General features: G+C 35.0%; 2 protein-coding genes and 1 pseudogene across 3 annotated transcripts; 2 read left to right on the top strand and 1 right to left on the bottom strand.

Annotated features, from left to right (window-relative positions):
• The first annotated feature begins 883 nt into the window (after positions 1 to 883).
• On the top strand, positions 884 to 1,409 carry LOC130504159 (uncharacterized; annotated as a pseudogene).
• A 1,849-nt stretch (positions 1,410 to 3,258) lies between these two features.
• On the bottom strand, positions 3,259 to 4,427 carry LOC108821429 (uncharacterized). Of its 2 annotated transcripts, none has more exons than XM_018594470.2 (2): positions 4,204 to 4,427; positions 3,259 to 4,029 (listed from the first exon to the last, which is right to left on the bottom strand). In XM_018594470.2, the coding sequence occupies exons 1-2, from the start codon at positions 4,396 to 4,398 to the stop codon at positions 3,400 to 3,402; spliced, it is 825 nt and encodes a 274-aa protein (XP_018449972.2). In that variant the 5' UTR covers positions 4,399 to 4,427; the 3' UTR covers positions 3,259 to 3,399. The 2 variants fall into 2 exon arrangements, 1 of the variants encoding a protein (XP_018449972.2); XR_008941160.1 differs by having other exon boundaries at positions 3,890 to 4,029; positions 4,106 to 4,427.
• Positions 4,428 to 8,089: 3,662 nt separating this feature from the next.
• LOC108820436 (glutathione S-transferase T3-like) lies at positions 8,090 to 8,545 on the top strand. Its single transcript, XM_018593378.1, has one exon. It carries the CDS (start codon positions 8,090 to 8,092, stop codon positions 8,543 to 8,545), a length of 456 nt encoding a protein of 151 aa, XP_018448880.1.
• The last annotated feature ends 14,016 nt before the right edge of the window (positions 8,546 to 22,561 follow it).

Genomic DNA, 22,561 nt, shown 5'->3' with positions numbered 1-22,561 from the left:
TAATTAATTAGTTTAATAAAAAGTATATAATATATTTAGATTGACCAAAATATATTTCTAAGAATTCTATGAATTATTCTCGTGACGACACATATCTACAAAAAAATGTTGCAATGTTCCAGAATTAATATATGGGAGATTCATTTTGTTAATATCTATACACACAGATAAGTACAGAAGAATCATCTAATAGTTCTATGAAAATCAATCATGTGACCAACTCAAATATGAATAAGACTGATTCATTTAACTACTCGGTACAACTCGAGCTAAAACTGTATTATAAAGTTAGTTTAAATATGAATAAGACTGATTCATTTGTTCAAACAAAAAAGTTAGTTTAGTTTAAATAGGCTCTGATTTGGCGTGTAAACTGTTGTGGCTTTATGATATCAGAAAATTGGAAATAAGAGACACTTTCATCTTGGATTTGTTACTTTAGGATTTTTAGAAGATATTTTTGGAAAATAGGATTTTGATTTTCTTTAAATACCATACTACCCTTAATTTACCAATTATGTTAAATTATTATTATAATTTCTAATTTTCGAAATTGATTTTAATTTGAAATAGTAAAAAGTTAAAAAATGATTTAACTTAATTGAAATTAGTAAAAAGTTAAAATAATTAAAAGTATACAAAAAGAGTAAAATGGGCCGATACCCTAACTTCATCGTCTTCTTTTCTTTTCCGTCGTAGTCCTCTTCCATGGCAATTTAAAGTGCAATGGAGAGCAGCCTAGTTCTTCGTCGGTGTTTCATCTGGCCATAGTCTCTAATCTCTTAAACATCATCTTCCTCTTCGATGTCAAGTGTTCTTCCTCTTCGTCGGACGTGTCAAATTCGGGGTTTATGTGTGATTCGATTGTGTTTTGATTGATTAGGAACTTACCGAGGCATCAGTTCGGTAACCTTCAGAGAAAGATGTTTCCAGCTTATTTCACTTTTATTGGTTCTTGCTGCGCTATTTCACTCTCTGCGTTTGGGTATCTGCATCCAGTGTGGAGAAGTCATCTTCTAATGTGGAGAAGTATCAGCTAGGGTTCCTTGTCTCGACTTTTGCTTTCAATCTCACCAATCTGCTAGTCTTGACTCCCATGACCATCGATGTAAGTGAACCATCTTCAACAATGCATACAAGGTTCCTATGTAAACCAATACTCTACCTTCACTTTTTGGTGTGTAGATGATGAAGCAAAGGCACAAAGTAGAGAGACAAAACAACATTGGAGATGGAGTTGGTAATTTGGTTGGTCCAAGAATAGGGAGAAGGCAAAGACTATCCCTAAAATAGCTGCCATGAACAAGAAGTTTGGTATGATTCACGGCTTGTCATCTCTCGCTAGCATCTTCTCTTTTGGAAGCCTTGCCATGCATTCTTGGTACTTTGCTGGAAAGATGAATCTCTAAGTTTCTTGTCACAAAGTTCTGAGCTTTATGCCCTCCCTTCATGAATAAAATCTCTTGCTTTGTAAGATTATTATACCAGAAGGTGAAACAGTTTGTCATAATGATATCTTTTTTAAAAAAAACTAGATGTTTTCTTTTTCTCTGAAATAATTGATGTGTGAATGCTATTACAGAAGAGTAATGCCTAAGTTTTACTTAGAGAAACAAAAAAAATGTGCGTGTGAATGGTGGAATATAGCACCATAGACACTCGTAGTTATCAATCTAATGGGGAGAAAGAAGATGATCACTAGTTGACTACTCCTTGATGCGACAAATCTAGCTATGAGTTTCAAGGAATCTCTCCCAATACATATAATGTTTACGATTAAGAACTTGACCCGCCATTGATCCCGTTCAGCCTTTATCTGTTTCAGCTCCTTACGGATAACATCAAACGTATCTGATCATAGGTGGTGATTTGGATGATGGAGAAAGAGCACAAGATAACCCAAACATATTTTAGTGAATAACTATATTTAAATTCTGGATCAAAAATAACAAAAGTCTTTGTGTCATATTGGTTAAAGCCCTTGTAAAATTGTCATAGGTGCTGGGTTCAAACCATAGAGTATCCATTTTTTACTGTTGTTCGAATTTTAATTAATTCAAAGATTGGGAGAGAAAAACGTGACAGAGAAAATAGTGCGAGATTTAAGGAAGATTTGGTATAAGATTTATGAAATATCTATAATTGAAAATGGAAATTTCCATATTTTTTCGGATTTGACTAGAATACGCAATATACCTAACCCATAACACAGTACAACATGTGCAATGCCTATTCTTCCTTAGGCGTCACATAAGGTAAAAGACAGAAGAATCTATGACACAACATCTAAGTAAGGTACATCATAGAGTTCAGGCTATATGTCGTTATATATCTGCTGGTACACTAAAGACATATTACTAGATTGTGACGTAACTAATTCTAACTCAGATATGAGGTAGAAGAAACCTTAGTTTACGATATATACCCTAGATATATCTATGTATTAAACTTAGTATTCGTTTTCTGGATTAAGTAGATTAACAGAATGTGTATTCTGTTTTGGTTAGAAGAGAAAATAAAATATGATTCCCCATTTTTAAAAAAATAAATTTAAACATATAAATTATCATACCTATGTTTCCTATCCTTTCATATTTTTTTACATTTTTAAAGTTATGTTTACTATTTTTCCCATGAACGAAGGGCAAAACATGTCAAAAATTACCAAAAGTATGAAAAATCCTAAATGGACAAACAAAAGTTCAAAGTGTCTCTTTTTTCCAATTCTCCCGATATTTAACTACTCGGTACAACTCGAGCTAAAACTGTATTATAAAGTTAGTTTAGTTTAAATATGAATAAGACTGATTCATTTGTTCAAAAAAAAAGTTAGTTTAGTTTAAATAGGCTCTGATTGGCGTGTAAACTGTTGTGGCTTTATGATATCTTACAGTCTTCGAAGTCCATCCAAAGCCAATCAGACTTTTGCTTTCAATTTATTTTCTTAGAGCATCTCCAAAAACAACCATATAACCTCAAATATAAGGTTTTGTGTGCTTCAAAAGAAACCTCAAAACCTCAAATTATAAGGTTTTCTACAGTGAAACCTTATATTTGAGGTTTCACTGTACAAAATCTTATATTTGAGGTTTCATATTTTTCTAGTCCTTGTACTTGTATATTTTTTAAAATGTCTTGATAACTTTCTTGTTTATCATTTTAGTTCATACAATTTTGTATCTTTTATATATATTTTATATATGTTCTTATAAATTTAATTTATACATATAAATTTAAATAAATATACAAATGTTTAAATAAAAAACAAAGCGTAATATTTTATAATATTAAACAAACATTATACAATACAATATTACATCAAACAACTTAATACAAAATACAAGTGAATAAAAATGCATAAAATAAAAGTACATAAACCAAATAAATATTACAATTATACTAATAATCTGGTAAATTTGATCCTGAGCCTCCAATATCACTAAAAAGTTGTCCATAAAAGGTTGGCGCATTCGAAGGTTGTTGTTGTTCTTGAGTTCTTTTCTTTATGATTCTTTCTTGCTCACATCGAATAAACTCACGAGTAGTATGATCACTAATAGATTCTAGGTTTGTTAACAACATTTTATTCTCTTCACGCATTTCCTTAAAGGCTAGTTTTTTTGCTTGGTTTTGCATACGCAACTGAACTATTTCATTATTTTTCTCCCTAGATGATGCACTTTCTTTTAAGAAATCAAGGACTTGTTCATTTGATGAAACCAAAGTGTCAACTGAAGAATTGTTACCTTCCGAGATTTTCCTTTTGAGTTTTGCTTTCTTTGATCCAATTGGATGTTGTGATGAGTTTGATCCACCATCATCACTACTTAAGTTGATTGAAAATGAAGACAATCCTGGAGATTGTGAGGTTGGAGAACCGACGACGGGGCTCTCAGGAGTGTTTGGAATACCAAAATTGACATTATCAGTAAATTTTGGGATATCCTTCATCAACACCCACACATGATCAAATTTAAAACTCTTTTTCAGTTTTGGATCTTGTACCAATAATTTCTTGGCTTTTTCCATCTGCATGCAAGATAAAATCATTAAAAATATAAATAAATATCATATATAAATGAAGTTAAAAAATAAATATATTTACAATGTCAAATTCGGATGCACCACTTGGATTCAAATTCTCCACTTGGCTTATGCAGCTCTTCAAATTTCTAACAGCATAAATAATAGTATTCATTCTACCTTGTAATGATCGGTTGCTTCTAATTTCCCAACACTCATCTTTTTTTTCATTGTAACTCTTTTTGATTTTTTTTCCCACAGCTTTCCTAGAGATTGGTTATTACTACCGATAGGATCTTGTGATATTTCTAGATACACACGACATAGTAACTCATCTTCATGTTGATTAAATGATGAGCCTATACTCTTTTCCATATTTTATTTTATCAAATGAAAAGATTATTGAATGTGATATTCTCATTGTTTGGAACCTATTATTTATAGATGAAATTGAATGGATAAAAATTCAAATGAGTGGCCACAATTCAGTTTTATAGATTTTCTTATCTAAAATGCTGGATAGATTGGACAAGACTCTTGCCACAATTCAATTTTATAGATTTTCTTATCTAATATATTAGATAGATTGGACAATACTCTGGCCACAATTCAATTTTATAGATTTTCTTATCTAATATGTTGGATAGATTGGACAATACTCTGATCTAATAGTTAACGCCAAGTGATATTTGGTATAGATTAAATATTAAATATTTATATCTGATATTTGGATAGAATAATAATCTAACGATTGATAGCATATGATATCTAGAGAATGGTGTAGATTATATATTGAAGATTCTTAGATGATATTGTATAAGATTTTAATCTAACGGTTGACGGCTAATGAAATCTAGTGAATGGTATAGATTAAATATTCAAATATCCTATCTTCTTAAATAGTAAAAATAATATCTATAAAATACACATAGACATTAGACATTAGACAAGCAGCAAAGCATTACAACTTAAAATGAATTTCAATATTGGAGGTCCATCTCTTACAAATTCTTCTTCAAACTCATCAGAGTTTGATGAATGGTTATTAAATGAAATGAAGCAATCGAGCGAGACGAACAAATTGCAGTCAATTTGTTAGCCAACAACAACCGCCTAGCTCATCAACTCATGCAAGAAGAAAATCATGTCAGTCATCGGGGTTCTATTCCTGGTCATGCAGTTATACACCGAGACAGAGAAAATGCGCATCGTAATTTATTCAATGATTACTTTGCTGACAATCCTTTGTATGGTGAAAGAGATTTCAACCATCGGTTCCGAATGCAAAGAGGTTATTTCTTCATATTGTTGAAGCTGTTAAAAATCATGACAACTATTTCAATCAACGGCGTGCTGCATCTGGTAGAATGGGCTTATCAACCTTGCAAAAAATCACGGCTGCTTTTCGGATCTTGGCGTATGGTATGCCAGCTGATGCCACTGATGAATACATCAAAATTGGAGAGTCTACGGCAATCGAATGCTTGAAGAGATTTTGTCGTGCAATTATAGCAATATTTTCAGAGTGGTATCTCAGGTCACCAACCCCAGAGGACGTTGCTAGACTTCTCAGCATTGGCCAACAACGAGGATTTCGGGGAATGCTAGGCAGTCTAGATTGTATGCACTGGAAATGGAAAAATTGTCCAACCGCATGGGCAGGACAATTTGCAGGCCGTAGCGGATCACCCTCAATCATCCTTGAAGCAGTTGCAGATTATGATTTGTGGATATGGCATGCTTATTTTGGTATGCCGGGCAGCAACAATGACATAAATGTTTTCAAGTCATCTAATTTGTTCTCAAAGCTTGCTCAAGGTACCACTCCTCCAGCTAATTATATTATTCAAGGGCAAGAATATAATATGGGTTATTATCTAGCTGATGGGATTTATCCGAAGTGGTCAACTATTGTTCAAACTATAAATGATCCCCAAGGTCCAAAGAAAAAATTGTTTGCAACAAGACAAGAAGCATGTCGAAAAGATGTTGAACGCGCATTTGGTGTTCTGCAATCCAAGTTTGCTATCATCAAAAGGCCATGTCGTTTTTGGAAGAAAGAAGTATTGCATGATATAATGACAACATGCATTATAATGCATAAAATGATAATTGAAGACGAGCGAGACATCAACGCACCAATTAGAGATGCAAGAGCGGTGCCAGTGCTACAAGTTGAAATGGCAAACAAAAATACTCGGTTTCAACAATTTTTAGCTCGTAATCTACAAATAAAAAATAAAGAAGCTCATTTATCGTTTAGAAATGCGCTAATTGACCATATATGAGAACATTATGGAAATAATAACAATAATGAATAATAATGTATTTTAAGTCTTTTATTTATATATAATTTGCTGTTAGAATGTTATATTTATTAATAAATATTGTTTATAATATTTTTGTTGTATGATTTTAGTTGTTATAAAAGTTTTATTCTTCTTTTTGATTCTTATCTAAAATAAGGACTATAATGTAAATATATAAAACTTTTAAGGCTTTTTTTAAGGTTCACCATTGGAGAAGGTCACCCACAAACCTCAAATGTAAGGTTCAGCAAACCTCAAATATAAGGTTGCTCTTGGAGATGCTCTTAGAGCATGCCCAAAGGTGAAATACTCCTCTCAGTATTTTAGCAATAAAATATTAATAGTTGTAATAATGTTTATTTACATATTTAAATTTCAATTATAAACAAAATTAGCCACTTAGAAAATGACAGGTGTGCTTGTGGAGTTTTTCAAAGGTTCGTGCAGTGCTGACTGCTGAAGATTAGAAACAATCGGCTCTTAAATGTATGCTTTTCTCCTACTTTTTGAACTTTTGTCATTTTAATTTTGTATATACTCTCTTCTCGTACTACCGATGGAGGCCCCTAAGACCATGTTTATCGGGGTTAACTAAACCCGTATCTTGGTTAATTGGTGATTAAAAGTAAATAAAAAATAGGAAGAAAGAGCAAGAGACGTGGGTTTTGTTGTCTGGTGAAGGCACGCCTCTTGGTGGACGCGTGTCAACAAACGAGAGGCTGAAGGTTCGGTTACGCGTATACCGCATCTCAAACTTGTCTTTCTCTCTCTCTCTCGAAAGCTCTCTACTCGGCGATTGGAAGGCGATTTGATTGATTATGCATGTGATTGAGCCTCGACGGCGCCGTAGCTCTTCCATGTTTATTCTCGTCATCTATCTCTCGGTGGTTCTCCTCGACGGCGCCGGAACTCTTCCGCAGTGGCTCGGCTCAAATCGAAAGGTAATCTGGTTCTTATTGTTTGATGCATGTGATTGATTATTGTTCAACTTGTTCTGATCGAAATTTCTTGTTTTTATTTTTGTTTGTTCAGTTCGATTTGGCGAGGGAGCTCTCCTCCATGGCGATGAAGCTGTCTCTCGGTGGCGACAGAGCTCTTTCACGGTGGCTCTCCTCTATGGTGATGAAGCTGTCTCTCGGTGGCGACAAAGCTCTTTCACGGTGGCTCTCCTCGATCAAAGGTAAAGGTTATTTTTTCATGTATTTAAATTTTATTCATATTTGCATCGATCAAAATCGTTTCTGTGGTTGTGTTTGTCTTTGCCATTAATACTTTAGCCTAATTCTTGTCTTTGCCATTAATTCTTGTCTGTGGTTGTGTTTCATGTATTTAAATTTTATTCATTGTCAGTCTTGTTTCTGTGTTTGTGTTTTTAGGCTGCGTGGATCCAATGTAGAAGAGGAAGGAACCTCAAAGCAAAGGAGTGCAAAGCAGATAATACAGGTAAATGTCTGCTTCTGTCCAATTTATTGACTGCTTTAATGTCGACTTATAGATAGTTAATGATGTGGTTAGTGATATATTATGGTTGTGTTAGTAATAAGTAGGTGTAATGGCTAGGTTGAGGGTTAGATATAAAGCTTTGTTGAAGTGTGATGAATGTGTTAGGTTGATGTCAACTCGTTGGCGTTGTTTGATGTATTTAAAATAGTGATCATCGCTTTCTCTCTTCTGTCTGCAACATTGCCTCTTCTTCTCTTCCTTCTATCTTTCTGTCCGACTTCTTTTTCTTCTTCTTTTCTTTCTATCTGTCTGTGATGGATTCCAATCCATACCGTCAGACTAACTATGTTGATCTCCTTACGAGTCAACAAGGAAGCTTTAGTTTTGATGAAGATAGTGTCCAAGTATCTTCATCGCAAGTCCCTCTTTTTGCCACTGAAGCTTCAACCTGCCCTCAAGACCCTCCTGCAGAGCACAAGGAACCACGGAGGATGTGGACGCCTGTTGAAGATATTGTGCTCATCAGCGGCTGGCTTAACACAAGCAAAGATCCAGTGGTGGCAAATGAGCAACGGCAAGGGGCATTCTGGAAAAGGATAGCCGCTTACTTTGCGGCAAGTCCCAAGATTGCAGCCGGTGCACACCGAGAAGAAGGAAACTGCAAGCAGCGTTGGCACAAGATCAACGATCAAGTGAACAAGTTCTGTGGGGCTTTTCAAGCAGCAACTAGAGGGAAGACTAGTGGGCAAAATCTCGTTGAATTTTATTAATCTTTGTTTTATGTTTTTTTTTTAAATTATGTTTTAAATGTTATCTTTTATTATGTTTTATATTTAATAAAAAAATAAATTTATAAAAAATTATTTTATTTTTAAAGAAACTCAAATCAAGAAATTAGCAATGGAGAAATCAAAATATCAAGTTTCTTTGTTCAATCTCTTCAATACCTTTATTCCTTAAATATTATTAATTTATGATCAAGATACCCATTATGGATACGTGGGATAATCATGGTCTAAAGCTTCTACAGCTTATAACTGTCGCCTGTTGCCAATTTACTGTTAAAATATTTGTTTCTTCTAAAGTCACGTAAGCTAGACTTTACACGATAATGAAAACTTTTTTTTTCTCAATTTTGAAATTATCTTCTTTTTGTAATAAACAATCAAACAGTTAAAACAAAGTATTTAAAATAACTAAAACAAAATCCAATAAAAACAAACAAATTTTAAATTTATTTTCTTGTATAAACATAAATTATTAATTCATTAAAATTAGTTTTTAATAATTTATTTAACTGATTAATAAATGTAAACTTGCACATTTACTTAAATTTCTTTTAGGGGTACGTGTTCAGATACTCATTCGGAATCAATTCAGATCTATTCAGGTTTTGAGTTTTCGGTGTCAAATATTTTAGTCATATTCCGATATTTCAAAATTTCGGTTCAGGTTCAGTTCGGATCTTTGCGGGTTCGGTTCGGGCTCAGATTCGGATAACTCACTTAAATTATTTTTAAAATTTAAAATTCATGATATACTTTAAATTTCTCAAAATCTATAAACAAAATAATGCATTACATATAAATTTGAATAACATTTGTCAAAATGCCTAAACTTAGTATATAAATTAATTTGGTTTGAATAATTTCATTAAGAAACAATAAATATTTAAGTATTCTTAGCGTTTTGGGTATATTTTATCTATTTTAGAAATTTAATTTTGATTATTTGTATGTATTTTCAAATATTTTGAACAATTTAAAAGTATCTTATATATTTTTTCCCAGTCCTAATTTCTTTTAGAAAATATATTTATGTACATAAAGTGAAATTAGTTTTAGTTTCAACTATTTTACCAATTAAATAAATCACATTTAGTTTATCCTCTTATTAAAATTTTGTATTTAATCTAAAATTATTATTAATATATAAATTACACAGTTTCTACAGTTTTCAATTCCAATCAGAATTTCAAAAACATTTAAACTGAAAATCAAAATTTCTACGGTCAAAATCTCTGCAGCCAAAGTCATAGCTTTAGAGCAACAGTTCTTACCAATTGGACCCATAATAAGTGTTCTTAAGATTATTTTAGCAGCCGGGAGCTTCTGCCTAGACGATAAATTGATCAGAAGCGAAATTATTTTAAAAAACAAGTTTTTTAAAGTAAATTGGTTTAGACAACTGAATGCTAGTCTTATTACTAATTCTTTATAAAATGTCTAGTTATCCTCTAGAGATTTTAAACATTTTAAATAATACAGACTTCCAATTCGAAAAGGTAACAGTTTTTTCTTAATTTTATAAGCTTTGTACTGGTCAGATGATCACGGATTTTGAACTGGGTATATTTCTTGCTAACAAATATAGAAGTATTCTCTTGATATTCTTTTTCAATTTTTGTTCCTTTGTTTATTTTATTTTTGACTATGTATTCATAAATTTATAGATATTTATAATATGGTTGGAGCGTTACATGTTTGTAAAACGTTAAGATTGTTGACATGTATACATCTGGGGTCGATAGAGATTTGCTAAATTATGTGTGGGCACAGCTATCTTGGTGACGATATGCCTGGTGCGACATTCGACTCCTGCGAGACAAGTGCCATTGACCATAACACTGGAAGTAATGACCTCCCCATGAACCCCACAAGTCCATCTGCGGCAGAAGCAGCAAGTGATGAGCTCATTTCTAGCGGGATCATTGCAGAAGAACAACAGCTTCCAGGAGCAGGTTTCCCACTCAAGAAGGCACACACAGAGTAGTTGTTCAAGTCAGCTACAAGCTTAGTTCACATTATGGTTTTCTTACATTACCGAATTTTCTTTCAATTTCTATGTTATCAGCTAAAACTCTAAATAAAACATATTAATGGTACCTCCATACCGTGCCCCTTTTTTACTTTTGTTTACATTATAATTTTTAAAACTTAAGTAAGAATGTAGCTCCACTTCCTGATCTAATCTTGGATGCGGAAGGGACCAAGCTGACCCAGAAATAGCGTCAGCCACTGTCGCCTCTGTTCGAAGTCGAAGAGCTCTCGGTCCTCTTGGGCCAATATGATTGATGAGCTGACCAAAAGGAGTCCACACATCAAACCAGAAGGAGGTAGACACACCATTAATTTTTAAAACCTATGTAGGGACATACTCCCTCTGTTTCATAATAAGTGTCACTCTGAGCTCATTTTCTTGTTACACAAAGAGTGTCATTTTACAATTCCAATGTAAATTATACTAACTTTCAGCTGAAAATTAATTGCAAACTGCATTGATTTTATAAATAATTTTATTTATCTAAAATACTATTGGTCAAAGAGGTATAATTAATTACAACTTACATATATTTTAACAAATTTCTTAATCTGTGTGAAAATTGTCACAACGACACTCTTTAAGAAACGGAGGAGTATAAAGATCATCAACTATGGCACTGAGTTATAACAGATGGTTCCTGCAGTTGATTTTGTGTATATATACGTGTGGTGTTTCATGCGTGCAATCCAACATCACACACTTTGACGAGTTGGGTGCCTGGTGTGTGAATTATTCATATCCTTAGCCTGCAATACGATCAGATAGAGTCATAGAGAACAAGTGTTAGATGATTTTTTTCTATTCTCCAGTAACTTCTACAGTTTTTGGTTCAACCAATGAAACTCATGCATACCACATCAGGTAACAACCAATTGTCTTAAATCTTTTTTTTAAGAATGGCTATTAATTTCATATTATATTTCCTTTCCAGAAATTATTACTCATGAATTTCAATTTCTTGCGCAAGGCTATCTTGATCTATTTTGATTCTTGTAAAACAAAACCTTTGTTGTAAAAAAAAACTATTTTGATTTACGCAATAAAGGATCAACGAAAGCACAATCATCAACGTTCACTAATCACTATTGTCCCATAAACTCACCGATATATCTCCATATCAAAAGTACATACAAATAAGATTTAAGAAAATTCGCTTTCCACGAAGAGATTAGAGTTTGTTGACCACTTGATGGAGAGACACAAAGGTTGTTGTTGATGAGATCAGTCAGCCCATTCAGATGCTGTCGTCATAGCCGAAGGGGAGACAACTGGTTCTTATCTTGCCTCCATCTTTCTTAGTTTTATTGTAGAGAAAGTGAATTAGCCATATGATCAAGATTAGCAAGAGAACTGCCACAAACACTATTAGCATAATTATTTTCCCCATTGATCGATCTTCTTTCTTTGAATCAGTTTCTAATACTCAGTTATGATTTGATTCTCGTACAGGGAAACATGAAGATGTATATAAATAAATAGATGATAGTGCTACTTGCGTTGGTTTATACTTATATATCATGATTTGACTTATTTGCATTCTTATATATTTTTGCTACTTGTGTGTTGTTTTTCTTATCTTGACATTATTGAATAGTTGCGGAGAATTTTTTTTTTTTTTTTGTCGCGGAGAAATTTCATACTGCATAAGTTGGACGTTACTTACCTTTTCTAATTTGGAAATAAACTGTGTATGATATATATACTTATACAATTCCGACATGCTCAACAATACACAAAAACATTCACTACCTAAAGATGTATGCTTTCTGTCTATATATATAATGGATCATATATGGACTCATGATTCAATTTTTATGTGGTTGTGGCTGTATCTGGAAAAACTTATTAGGTACGATTCAGCTATGGCCATAAAGAATCAGAGAAAGAGTGTATCATTGTTACATGTAGAGCTCGAAGTATTATTTTGGAAAATGAAAAATATGTTTGAGTACTCACATTTCAGCGCTTTGAAACTTATTCCAAGAATCTCATATCGATGATTGAACACTCATGAGCGTGGCCAAGGTTTTCAGCAGAGTCAAAAGAGTTATTAGTTCTAAAAACAAGATTTCAAGACTTCATAATTGTATACCAAATTCATTAGCTAAGATGACAAAAGTATTTTATAGAGATTTTCTTTTGTTTGTTGTTTTATTTCGATATAGTTACCTACACCCGCTTTAAATTTGAGTAACAAAATAATGCTTTGAAGTAAAAAAAACAATATACTTAGGTTGGATATTCATTAGGTTTTGATCAGTTCACTATATACATCGATTTATACATCATACATTCAGTACATATATACATTATGCGTAGATTAGTAGTTATAACACGAATGAAAAAGGCGAAACCATGACATCCACAACAACAACCGAACCCGCTTAGCCTCCACAGCCGCCGCAACCTCCACAACCACCACCGTCTCCTCCTCCATCTCCGCCTGCACCATCATCACATCCACAACAACAGCCGCCCCCACCGCCAGAATCTGCGATGATCACAGCCGCAGCTACCGTAGTAGCTGTAGTTGAAACATTCCTTGTCAAAACAACAAGGCCTCCATCTTTTGATCCCGTTTTACCCATTTCCAAATCTCGCGACTGCGACGTTAAAGGCGTTTGTGTCACGTGTGGTTGAACTTACCGGGCTTAACTGGTGGAGTCTGCTAGGGATTGGGCTGAGACGGTTTTCAGTGGAAGCCCAGTAGAAGAGTTAGCAGCTCAGCAATCCAGTTAAGTGATACTCTGCGTTTTGATCAGTCAGCTTCACTTGTCGTGTAGCAGAGCAACGGTCAAGAGGAGAAACAACTTGGTGCTAGGTTGTTGGAGATTCGGTGAGCTGTCAGAGGTAAAAAGCAATCTGTCAGCGAATCTACCTGATAAAGCAGAGTATATATAGAGCAAAGATAAGCCAAAAACAAGATAGAGCAAACCTTATCGTCATAGAGAGTTCTAGGCAAGCGAGAGAGAGAGAGAGGGTTGGGAAACACAGGGTTTTGGGTTTCTTCTCTTGGTTACTGATCGCGTTTGAACCTCTGAGTGTGTGACGATTGTATTGGTGAGTGACGTGAGCTTGGTGAGTGATAGAGCTCGGTTCCATCTTGTATCTTTGCTCTCGAGACGTACCTTGGGTTAGTTAACACCCTTGGGAACTCTAAACTCTCTGTGTCGTTTTATTACCTGCAAACAAACAACACACAAACATAGAAACTACAAGTTAATAACGAATCTAAGATGAGCTAGATTGAATCAAGCAAACGGTTTAAATCACTACAAGTGGTATCAGAGCCAGGTTACTGGTTCAGGGAGTTTCAGATCTGTGGTGGTCCGGTTATTAACTAGTAGATCTGATCTAGCTGAGGAATCTCTCACTGATCAGATCTGTGTTAAGGCCATCAGTTTCAGATCTGAACATCTGTGTGGTTTTTTCTATTGGTGGTCTGTTGATCATCAGGTTTTCTGGTTATCTGGATTTCTTGTTTTTCGTAGCAGTGGTGTTCTGTGGGTTATCTGGTGGTTATTTTTTCTACAGCTGTGGGTTTTCTTTGTATTCGTGGTGACAGGTTCTGATCAGATCTGGGGTTGCGAGTCATGGAGCCTACGTTGGGGAGGTTTGAGGTTGAAAAGTTCGATGGGGAGGGTGATTTTGCCTTGTGGAAACATAAGGTGTTGGCTCAGCTTGAGATTCTAGGTTTGGACTCTGTTCTACAACCAGAAGAAGCTGATCCTAAAGGAAAGACAGTTGATGAAGACGGCTCGGGTTCAAAGAGCGGTGATGATCCTAAGAGATTAGACAAGGATAGGCGGGTAAGAAACCTACTGAGCATGAGCTTAAGTGACATGGTGCTGCGTAAAGTCATTAAGTCAAAGACTGCTCTGGAAATGTGGACTGCACTAGAGTCCACCTACCAAATCAAGTCTCTACCTAATAGATTCTATCTTAAGCAGAGGTTCTAGAGCTATAAGATGGAGGAGGATAAGAACCTGGATAAGAACTTGGACGTCTTCACGAAGCTCGTGTCTGATCTTGCAAGTCTCGACGTGGAGTTAAGTGAAGAAGATCAGGCTGTGATCCTTCTGAACAGTTTACCAAGCAGGTTTGAACCTTTGGTGCACACGTTGAAATACGGAAGAGATCAAGACACTATATCGCTCAAGGAGATAACTAGAGCTGCTTACTCCATTGAGCTTGATATGAAGGCAAAGGGAGGCAGTACGTCTTCTGAAAAAGCTGGTGAGGGTCTATTCGTTCAGTCAAGAGGACGACCTGACAAGAAAAACAACTCAAAGGGTAAGTCAAGCAGCAGAAGCAAGTCAAGACCAAAAACAACAAAACGAGTATGTTGGACTTGTGGAGCTGAAGGTCATTTCAAGAAGGACTGCCCTAAGAGAGGAAGTCAAGGAAGCTCTGTTAAAGGGGAAGCTAGTATAGGAAAAGCTTATGACGATGAACCAGTCATGCTGACTGCTTCTAGTCAATTCAACAGAGAAGGATGGGTTTTGGACTCAGGTTGTTCCTACCATATGACATTCCGCAAGGATCTAATGTTTGACTTAGAAGAAACAAATGGTGGGAAGATCTTGATGGGAAATGACACTTACTGTGAGATCACCGCAATTGGGAAAATAAAGATTATCAATCATGACAAGTCAGTGGTTGTGTTGACGGGGGTTCGGTACTCTGAAACGGCTAGGAGGAATCTAATCTCTCTCGGTCAGCTGGAAACTCTTGGATGCTGGTTTCAATCAAGAAATTTCAGATTAAAAGTATTCAAAGGTGAGAGAGAAGTAATAGATGTAGACTACAAGGATACCTTATATTTTCTTGATGGTACTCCGGTGAAAGAAGAATCTAACTCAGAAGAACCCTTAGCGTATGTACACTCAGATCTATGGGGGTCTCCTAATGTTACTCCTAGCATGTCAAAGTGTCAGTACTACATAACATTTGTAGATGACTATTCTCGGAAGGTGTGGATTTATTTCTTAAAGACTAAAGATGAAGCATTCTCAAAGTTCATAGAGTGGTTAGCTTTGGTGGAGAATCAAAGTGGGAAGTCTCTTAAAGCGCTAAGGACCGACAATGGGACAGAATACTGCAACAAAACGTTTGATGATTTCTGTAAGACGAAGGGTATTCTAAGACACAAAACGTGTCCCTACACCCCTCAGCAGAACGGGGTGGCCGAGAGGTTGAATAGAACCATTCTTGACAAGGTGAGGAGTTTGCTAAGTGAGACTGGTTTAAGTGAAGAATTCTGGGCAAAGACCTCTTCCACTGTCGTCTACATGATCAACAGAACACCCTCTATACCTCTAAACCTAAGAGTACCTGAGGAAGTTTGGTCAGGACGTGCTCCTGAGTATGAACACATGAGGAGATTTGGGTGTTTGGTATACTATCACGTGGACCAGGGGAAGTTGAAGCCTAGAGCAAAGAAAGGCGTCTTTATTGGATATCCGCAAGGTGTTAAGGGGTACAGGGTTTGGAGCCTAGATGATGAAAAGATTATCATAAGCAGGAACGTGTCTTTCAGAGAGGAAGTTGTATTCAAGGACATCGAGAAGTCTACTAAAGTTACGACTCAGGTGGAGAAGAGCGAGAAGTCAGTAACATTTGTACTTCCTGAGGATAAAGCGACTGAAGAAATCTCAGGGTCATCATCTGGAGGTGGAGTTTCTTCCAGAAACAACGAAGAAGGGGATTCAGAAAGCGAGTCAGATAAAGAAGAGTCACCTAAAGATCTCAGGGACTACATGCTGGCTCGTGACAGGAAGAAAAGAATCATAAAAGCTCCAAGCAGGTTCGATGATGCAGATGTTGCAGCCTATGCTCTAATGATGTCTGAAGTAGTTGAAGAAGATGAACCTCTCACATTTGGTGAAGCCATACGTAGTAGGCATGGGAAAATGTGGAGACGTGCATCTGATGAGGAAATGGATTCTCTAGAAAGAAATGGGACTTGGATACTAATTGATCGTCCTAAAGGAGAAAGAACTATAGGGTGCAAGTGGATCTATAAAATAAAACCTGGTGTTCCTGGTGGTGAAGGGAGAAGATTCAAAGGGCGAGTGGTGGCAAAAGGCTACTCCCAAGTCGAAGGAGTTGACTACAATGAAGTATTTTCTCCAGTGGTCAAGCATGTTACCATAAGGCTTCTCTTATCACTAGTTGTTCATCATGACTTTGAGTTAGAACAACTAGATGTAAAAACAGCATTTTTACATGGAAATCTAGAGGAACGAATCCTAATGGAACAACCTGAAGGATACAAGAAAGGAGATAAAGTGTGTTTACTCAAGAAATCTATCTACGGCTTGAAGCAGTCCCCCAGAAAATGGAACCGTAGATTTGATGAGTTCATGAAGTCTCAAGATTTTGTGAGAAGTGCCTATGATCATTGTGCTTACTACAAGGACTACGGTGAAGGAAATTTGATCTATTTGCTCCTATATGTGGACGATATGTTGGTGGCTGCAAAGGATAAGAAGGAGGTTCAAAAGCTAAAGGAATTACTAAGCAGTGTGTTTGAAATGAAGGATTTGGGACCAGCAAGAAGAATTCTGGGATTGGATATTCACAGAGACAGAGAGAAGGGCATCTTAACTCTATCTCAAGGAAGTTACCTTGCAAAGGTGTTAAGAAACTTTATGATGGAAGAATCTAAACCCGTTTCTACACCTATGGGCTCTCATTTTAAACTCTCTAGTACTAAAGCTGAAGAAAGATCTGAGATACAGAGGGTAATGGAGAGTGTACCTTACTCAAATGCTGTTGGAAGTCTCATGTACGCCATGATTGGAAGTCGCCCAGACATTGCGTATGCTGTTGGTCTCGTCAGCAGATTCATGAGTGCACCTGGAGAAGAGCACTGGAATGCTGTCAAATGGCTTATGAGATATATCAGAGGTACCTCTGAGTTAGTGTTAACGTTCAAGAAAGAAGAGAAGCTTGAAGTAAAGGGTTTCTGTGATAGCGATTACGCATCTGACCTGGATCGAAGGCGTTCGATTACTGGTTACATTTTTCAGGTTGGAGGCAACACCGTGAGCTGGCGCTCAGGTCTTCAACACATTGTTGCTCTGTCCACAACGGAAGCCGAGTATATGGCATTAGTAGAAGCAACAAAAGAAGGGTTATGGTTGAAAGGAATTACCAGCGAATTCGGTTTCAATCAGGAGAAGGTGGAGATCTTCTCTGATTCTCAAAGTGCTTTGTGTTTGGCTCGGAACAGCGTCTTCCACGAGAGGACCAAACACATCGATGTGAGGCTTCATTTCATCAGAGACGTCATTGCTGATGGATCAGTGAAGGTGTCGAAGATTGGAACTTTGGAGAATCCAGCTGATATTCTCACAAAATCAGTTCCAGTGAAGAAGTTTGAAGAAGGAAGAAGTCGCATGAGAGTACTCAGCGACTGCAACTAGATCGGTGAAGATCTAGGATCCTTTCCGACAAGGTTAAGGTTCGGAAAGGTAAAGGTTATCAGTTGCAGCGTGCGACTGTCGGTAAGTCAACCAAGGTGGAGATTTGTCACGTGTGGTTGAACTTACCGGGCTTAACTGGTGGAGTCTGCTAGGGATTGGGCTGAGACGGTTTTCAGTGGAAGCCCAGTAGAAGAGTTAGCAGCTCAGCAATCCAGTTAAGTGATACTCTGCGTTTTGATCAGTCAGCTTCACTTGTCGTGTAGCAGAGCAACGGTCAAGAAGAGAAACAACTTGGTGCTAGGTTGTTGGAGATTCGGTGAGCTGTCAGAGGTAAAAAGCAATCTGTCAGCGAATCTACCTGATAAAGCAGAGTATATATAGAGCAAAGATAAGCCAAAAACAAGATAGAGCAAACCTTATCGTCATAGAGAGTTCTAGGCAAGCGAGAGAGAGAGAGGGTTGGGAAACACAGGGTTTTGGGTTTCTTCTCTTGGTTACTGATCGCGTTTGAACCTCTGAGTGTGTGACGATTGTATTGGTGAGTGACGTGAGCTTGGTGAGTTATAGAGCTCGGTTCCATCTTGTATCTTTGCTCTCGAGACGTACCTTGGGTTAGTTAACACACTTGGGAACTCTAAACTCTCTGTGTCGTTTTATTACCTGCAAACAAACAACACACAAACATAGAAACTACAAGTTAATAACGAATCTAAGATGAGCTAGATTGAATCAAGCAAACGGTTTAAATCACTACAGTTTGCTTCCTGTGAGTGAGGACACAACATAAGACGAGAGACGGCAAAACAATACCGGCACATACTATAATAATGACAATTACAAAAGTATCCATTAAATTTTTTTCTGAAGCTGAATTGATACAAAAACCGCGATATTAGTGTCCTTTTTATATAGAAGTTTATGTCATATTCCTATTTACTTTCTTAAAGATACGCGAAATTGAAAAGGAGTTTCAAGCAAGGTCAGCCAAGACATTTTGTTCTTGATTACTTTTTCTATTCAACAAAATTTCTAAGTTCTTTAGAGGTCAGGCAACGATCCATAGAGTTATCTACACTTAGTCTGTGGATAAACATACGGTCATATATACAATGAGATCACAATAATTGGTTGAATATTAGAAACATCATTCTACACACTATTTGGAACGTCATGTACTTTTGGTCAATACAAAAACGTGTGATGACTTACCGAGAAATATTCGGAGCGTCGTTCTCAATATCTATACTATTAAAACAGAAGACCCTTTTTTGAGGTGACCTTTTATTTCAGCATTATTTACCATTCTTTGCCACTGAATATTTTTTATCTATACTTTTAATTGTATTGATTTGTTTGTTCAAAAAAAGGAAAAAAGAAAATTTTTTTCTACGAAATCTTTGACATCCCACAAACAATATATTCCCTTATTTTTCTATATTTAATCTTATATTTCCTAACTAACTTACCCGCATTCACAAGGCTTTTAATTACCAAAATATTTGCTGCGAAAAAATAAACAGAGGAATATACTTATGCTACCTGCTTATCCTTCCCTATATATATTATGTTACTCATGCTTTACATTCTACCACGAAATTTGCAAACTCTTTACAGAGAAAATGAAGGCTGCACAGAATCACAGGTCAAAACAGATTTGAGTTCTAAGGATTATTTCTCTATGTAGTCAACACTATTTGTATGTTTGAAGCATGAGATATTTGCTTAAGTTGAAGTATTGAAATATATTAGTTCGTTTTTAGTTGTGTTCTAACAATATCTTTGTTCGATATAGTGTTCTTACGTTACGAATTTATAAGATTTGCAATATTCATTCTATAGAGGATATGTTTAATTATTAGTCGACACAAGCAAGACAATAACATAATAATTCTTTAGTAGTTTTCTAAGATTCTGGATCCTGTTCCAAAATATTGATGAGTCTTAGTTGCATTTGGCAAACAATGACAAGTCGACAATTTCATAGATATGATCTTGTGCTTTGTTTTTGTAATATTTTGGAACTTTTTGCCCATATGACTTGGTTACTTTTTTTTCTGGTGCGACTGACTTGGTTACTTTATGTGATTCGTGAGATCTTTTGCAATTAATTGTCAACTTATTAATATGCAAATTATTTAAAAACAATAATTGTTTGTGCTTCTAAATACAATTATTGTTTTGAACTAATACATATATTTGCAATAAATTATTGTATATTCCACATTTAAATATGTTTCAAAACATGACAAAACATACTCTTTTTGAGTCAACTGATGATATTAAAATACTTCAATGAGTATCAATTACAAACAGCCTTACAAACCAAGGCAAGAAACAGAACTAGCAAAGGCTATCTGTAAAACCAACAACAAGAAAAAACATACTCTAATATTTATTCTTTTTCTCTAAATGAAAAATATATACAGAAATCTGACTCCTGGTATCCTGTACGATAATAAAATCCAGTACGATAGACTTCGAACAAATATTCCAACAGAATATAGAGTTTACAAGTATTCCGTGAAATCTGTTAACTAAAATACACATTTAAATATTAAATAATCAATACTATTAATTTTGGAAATGACCAGTTGATATAGATTAGGTCCAATTTAAAAAAAAACAGAAGCAATGTCTAAATGGTTATATACAGTTTATAATAAAAGATGTAAAAAATACAACTGCTATATATAACTGCTTATGCGTGTGTACATATAACGATATCTGTATATAATTTTCAATTGTTCACGGTTACAAAACGATTGATATATAACTGCTTATAACCCCAATGTAATTTATATAATTGCGTATACCCCCTATCGACGGCGGTTGATTACTCACCGGATAAACATGAAGCGGAGGCAACTGCGACGAATTGAACGGCCAGTTACACGGAAAAAAAAAGCTCACTGTTTTGTAGTTTCTCATTCGAAATCACTTTTAGGTTATAGATCTATTATATTTAGGTGTGAATCCGTAAAATTATCAAACGAAAAGGTGAGATCGTGAGAAGAAAAAACGGCCATCAAAAATTGCAGAGAAGTAAAGGTCGACGATGAGGGTACTTGCGTAATTTTTTGTTTAATTTAACCCAACGCAAAAAATACAAATAATACCAAAACAACACTACCTTGAGTTGAACCCGCGTCCAGTGCCATATATAGTAATTAACTAACCACTAGACCAAAGGTCTACAGTGTACTTCAAGCACAAAGTTGACATATATGATGGGACTGCCCCGATCACATACCTAACTAAATTTCATTAAAATGGTCGCGCTTATAACTAGATCCCGATTTTCCAATCAATAACAACATTTATGTATTAATATATTTGAGTTCCTAGAATTTTTTTGGTGCAGTTCGTTTTAGAATATAGGCTAACAAATTTGAAAGCAGTTACCAACTACTATTTGAAAGTCTAATAAACTCTATATAAACTAATAAATCTAGGTACGTGAATCATATTTTAGAAACTCATATTTGCAAATTAGGTACATGAATCATATTTTATAAAATCATATTTGCAAATTCGGTACGTGATTACTAAAAAAATTATAACTATACTTTTTTATTTTTTTAATAATTATTTAGGAATAATATACAAAACTAATGTATGAAATGGTTATGACACAAGTATATAGTTATAAAACGTCACAAATTTGGTACAATTATCAAAAAAACTCTTACTAATAATTTAAAAAGTATATTTTACACAAACATAATTACAAAGAAAAACAAAAATATGAAATTAAATTTTTAAATAAAAATGTATAACAAAAATATATCCGCCATTTGAAAAAGCGTGTGAGAATCTAACTTCCTAACTAGAATACAAACAAATTCTAATGATATAAGTATATAACTAAAAAACAAAAAAAAAAAAAATTATGCATTGGTTCAATTGATAATCGGATTCTTGGTTTCAGCGGGTTTTCGTGAGTTTTACCAGATGATTAAATAATGATTTCTTCCTAAAATCAAACCAGATTACATACTGGATCACCGAATTTACTAGGTCAACCACGGGGACTAATCGGATTTCAAAACACTGAGTGGAAGTTTATAGATATGCAACATCACAAAGTCAATTACAATTATTAAAAAAAATTACTAATGTTTTTTAAATAGTATATACAAATACAAATAGAAAGAAAAACACAATATGATTACAAAAAATACAAATATAAAAATTAAATTTCTAACAAAAAAAATTAAAAACAAAAAACATACCCGCCCTTTCGAATGGCGGGTCAGAATCTAGTATACTATTAAAGTACAAGCACATTTGAATTTTTACTCTGTTTACCCCTATTAAAGAGGTTTTTTTTTGTATTCATTAATGACATTTTAGACATTTTGTATTGGTTTCTTTTTTAATTGTTTTTGGCTTGTCACTAACCACCGGTTTCCTAATTCAATTTTGGTATGTGATTATTCCGTGTTTGATACTGCATCATTTTAATATTTTTCCAACCGGACATGTTTGAAACTGCATCGTTTTTTCTCAAACTATTTAATGGTTTGGTTTTAA

The sequence above is a fragment of the Raphanus sativus genome, unplaced genomic scaffold (genome assembly GCF_000801105.2).
Source record: "Raphanus sativus cultivar WK10039 unplaced genomic scaffold, ASM80110v3 Scaffold1385, whole genome shotgun sequence".
Lineage (NCBI taxonomy): Eukaryota > Viridiplantae > Streptophyta > Magnoliopsida > Brassicales > Brassicaceae > Raphanus > Raphanus sativus.
The sequence above is the reverse complement of the archived record's forward strand: the minus strand, read 5'-3'. Positions and strand labels throughout refer to the sequence as shown.

What these genes read in the sequence shown, in the direction of transcription:
- LOC108821429 (XM_018594470.2), bottom strand. Translation starts at nt 4,398, where the DNA reads ATGGAAAAGAGTATAGGCTCATCATTTAATCAACATGAAGATGAGTTA. An exon ending in AAGCAACCGATCATTACAAG is followed by an intron (nt 4,030 to 4,203) that starts GTAGAATGAATA and finishes TCTTGCATGCAG; the next exon opens with ATGGAAAAAGCCAAGAAATT.
- LOC108820436 (XM_018593378.1), top strand. Translation starts at nt 8,090, where the DNA reads ATGGATTCCAATCCATACCGTCAGACTAACTATGTTGATCTCCTTACG.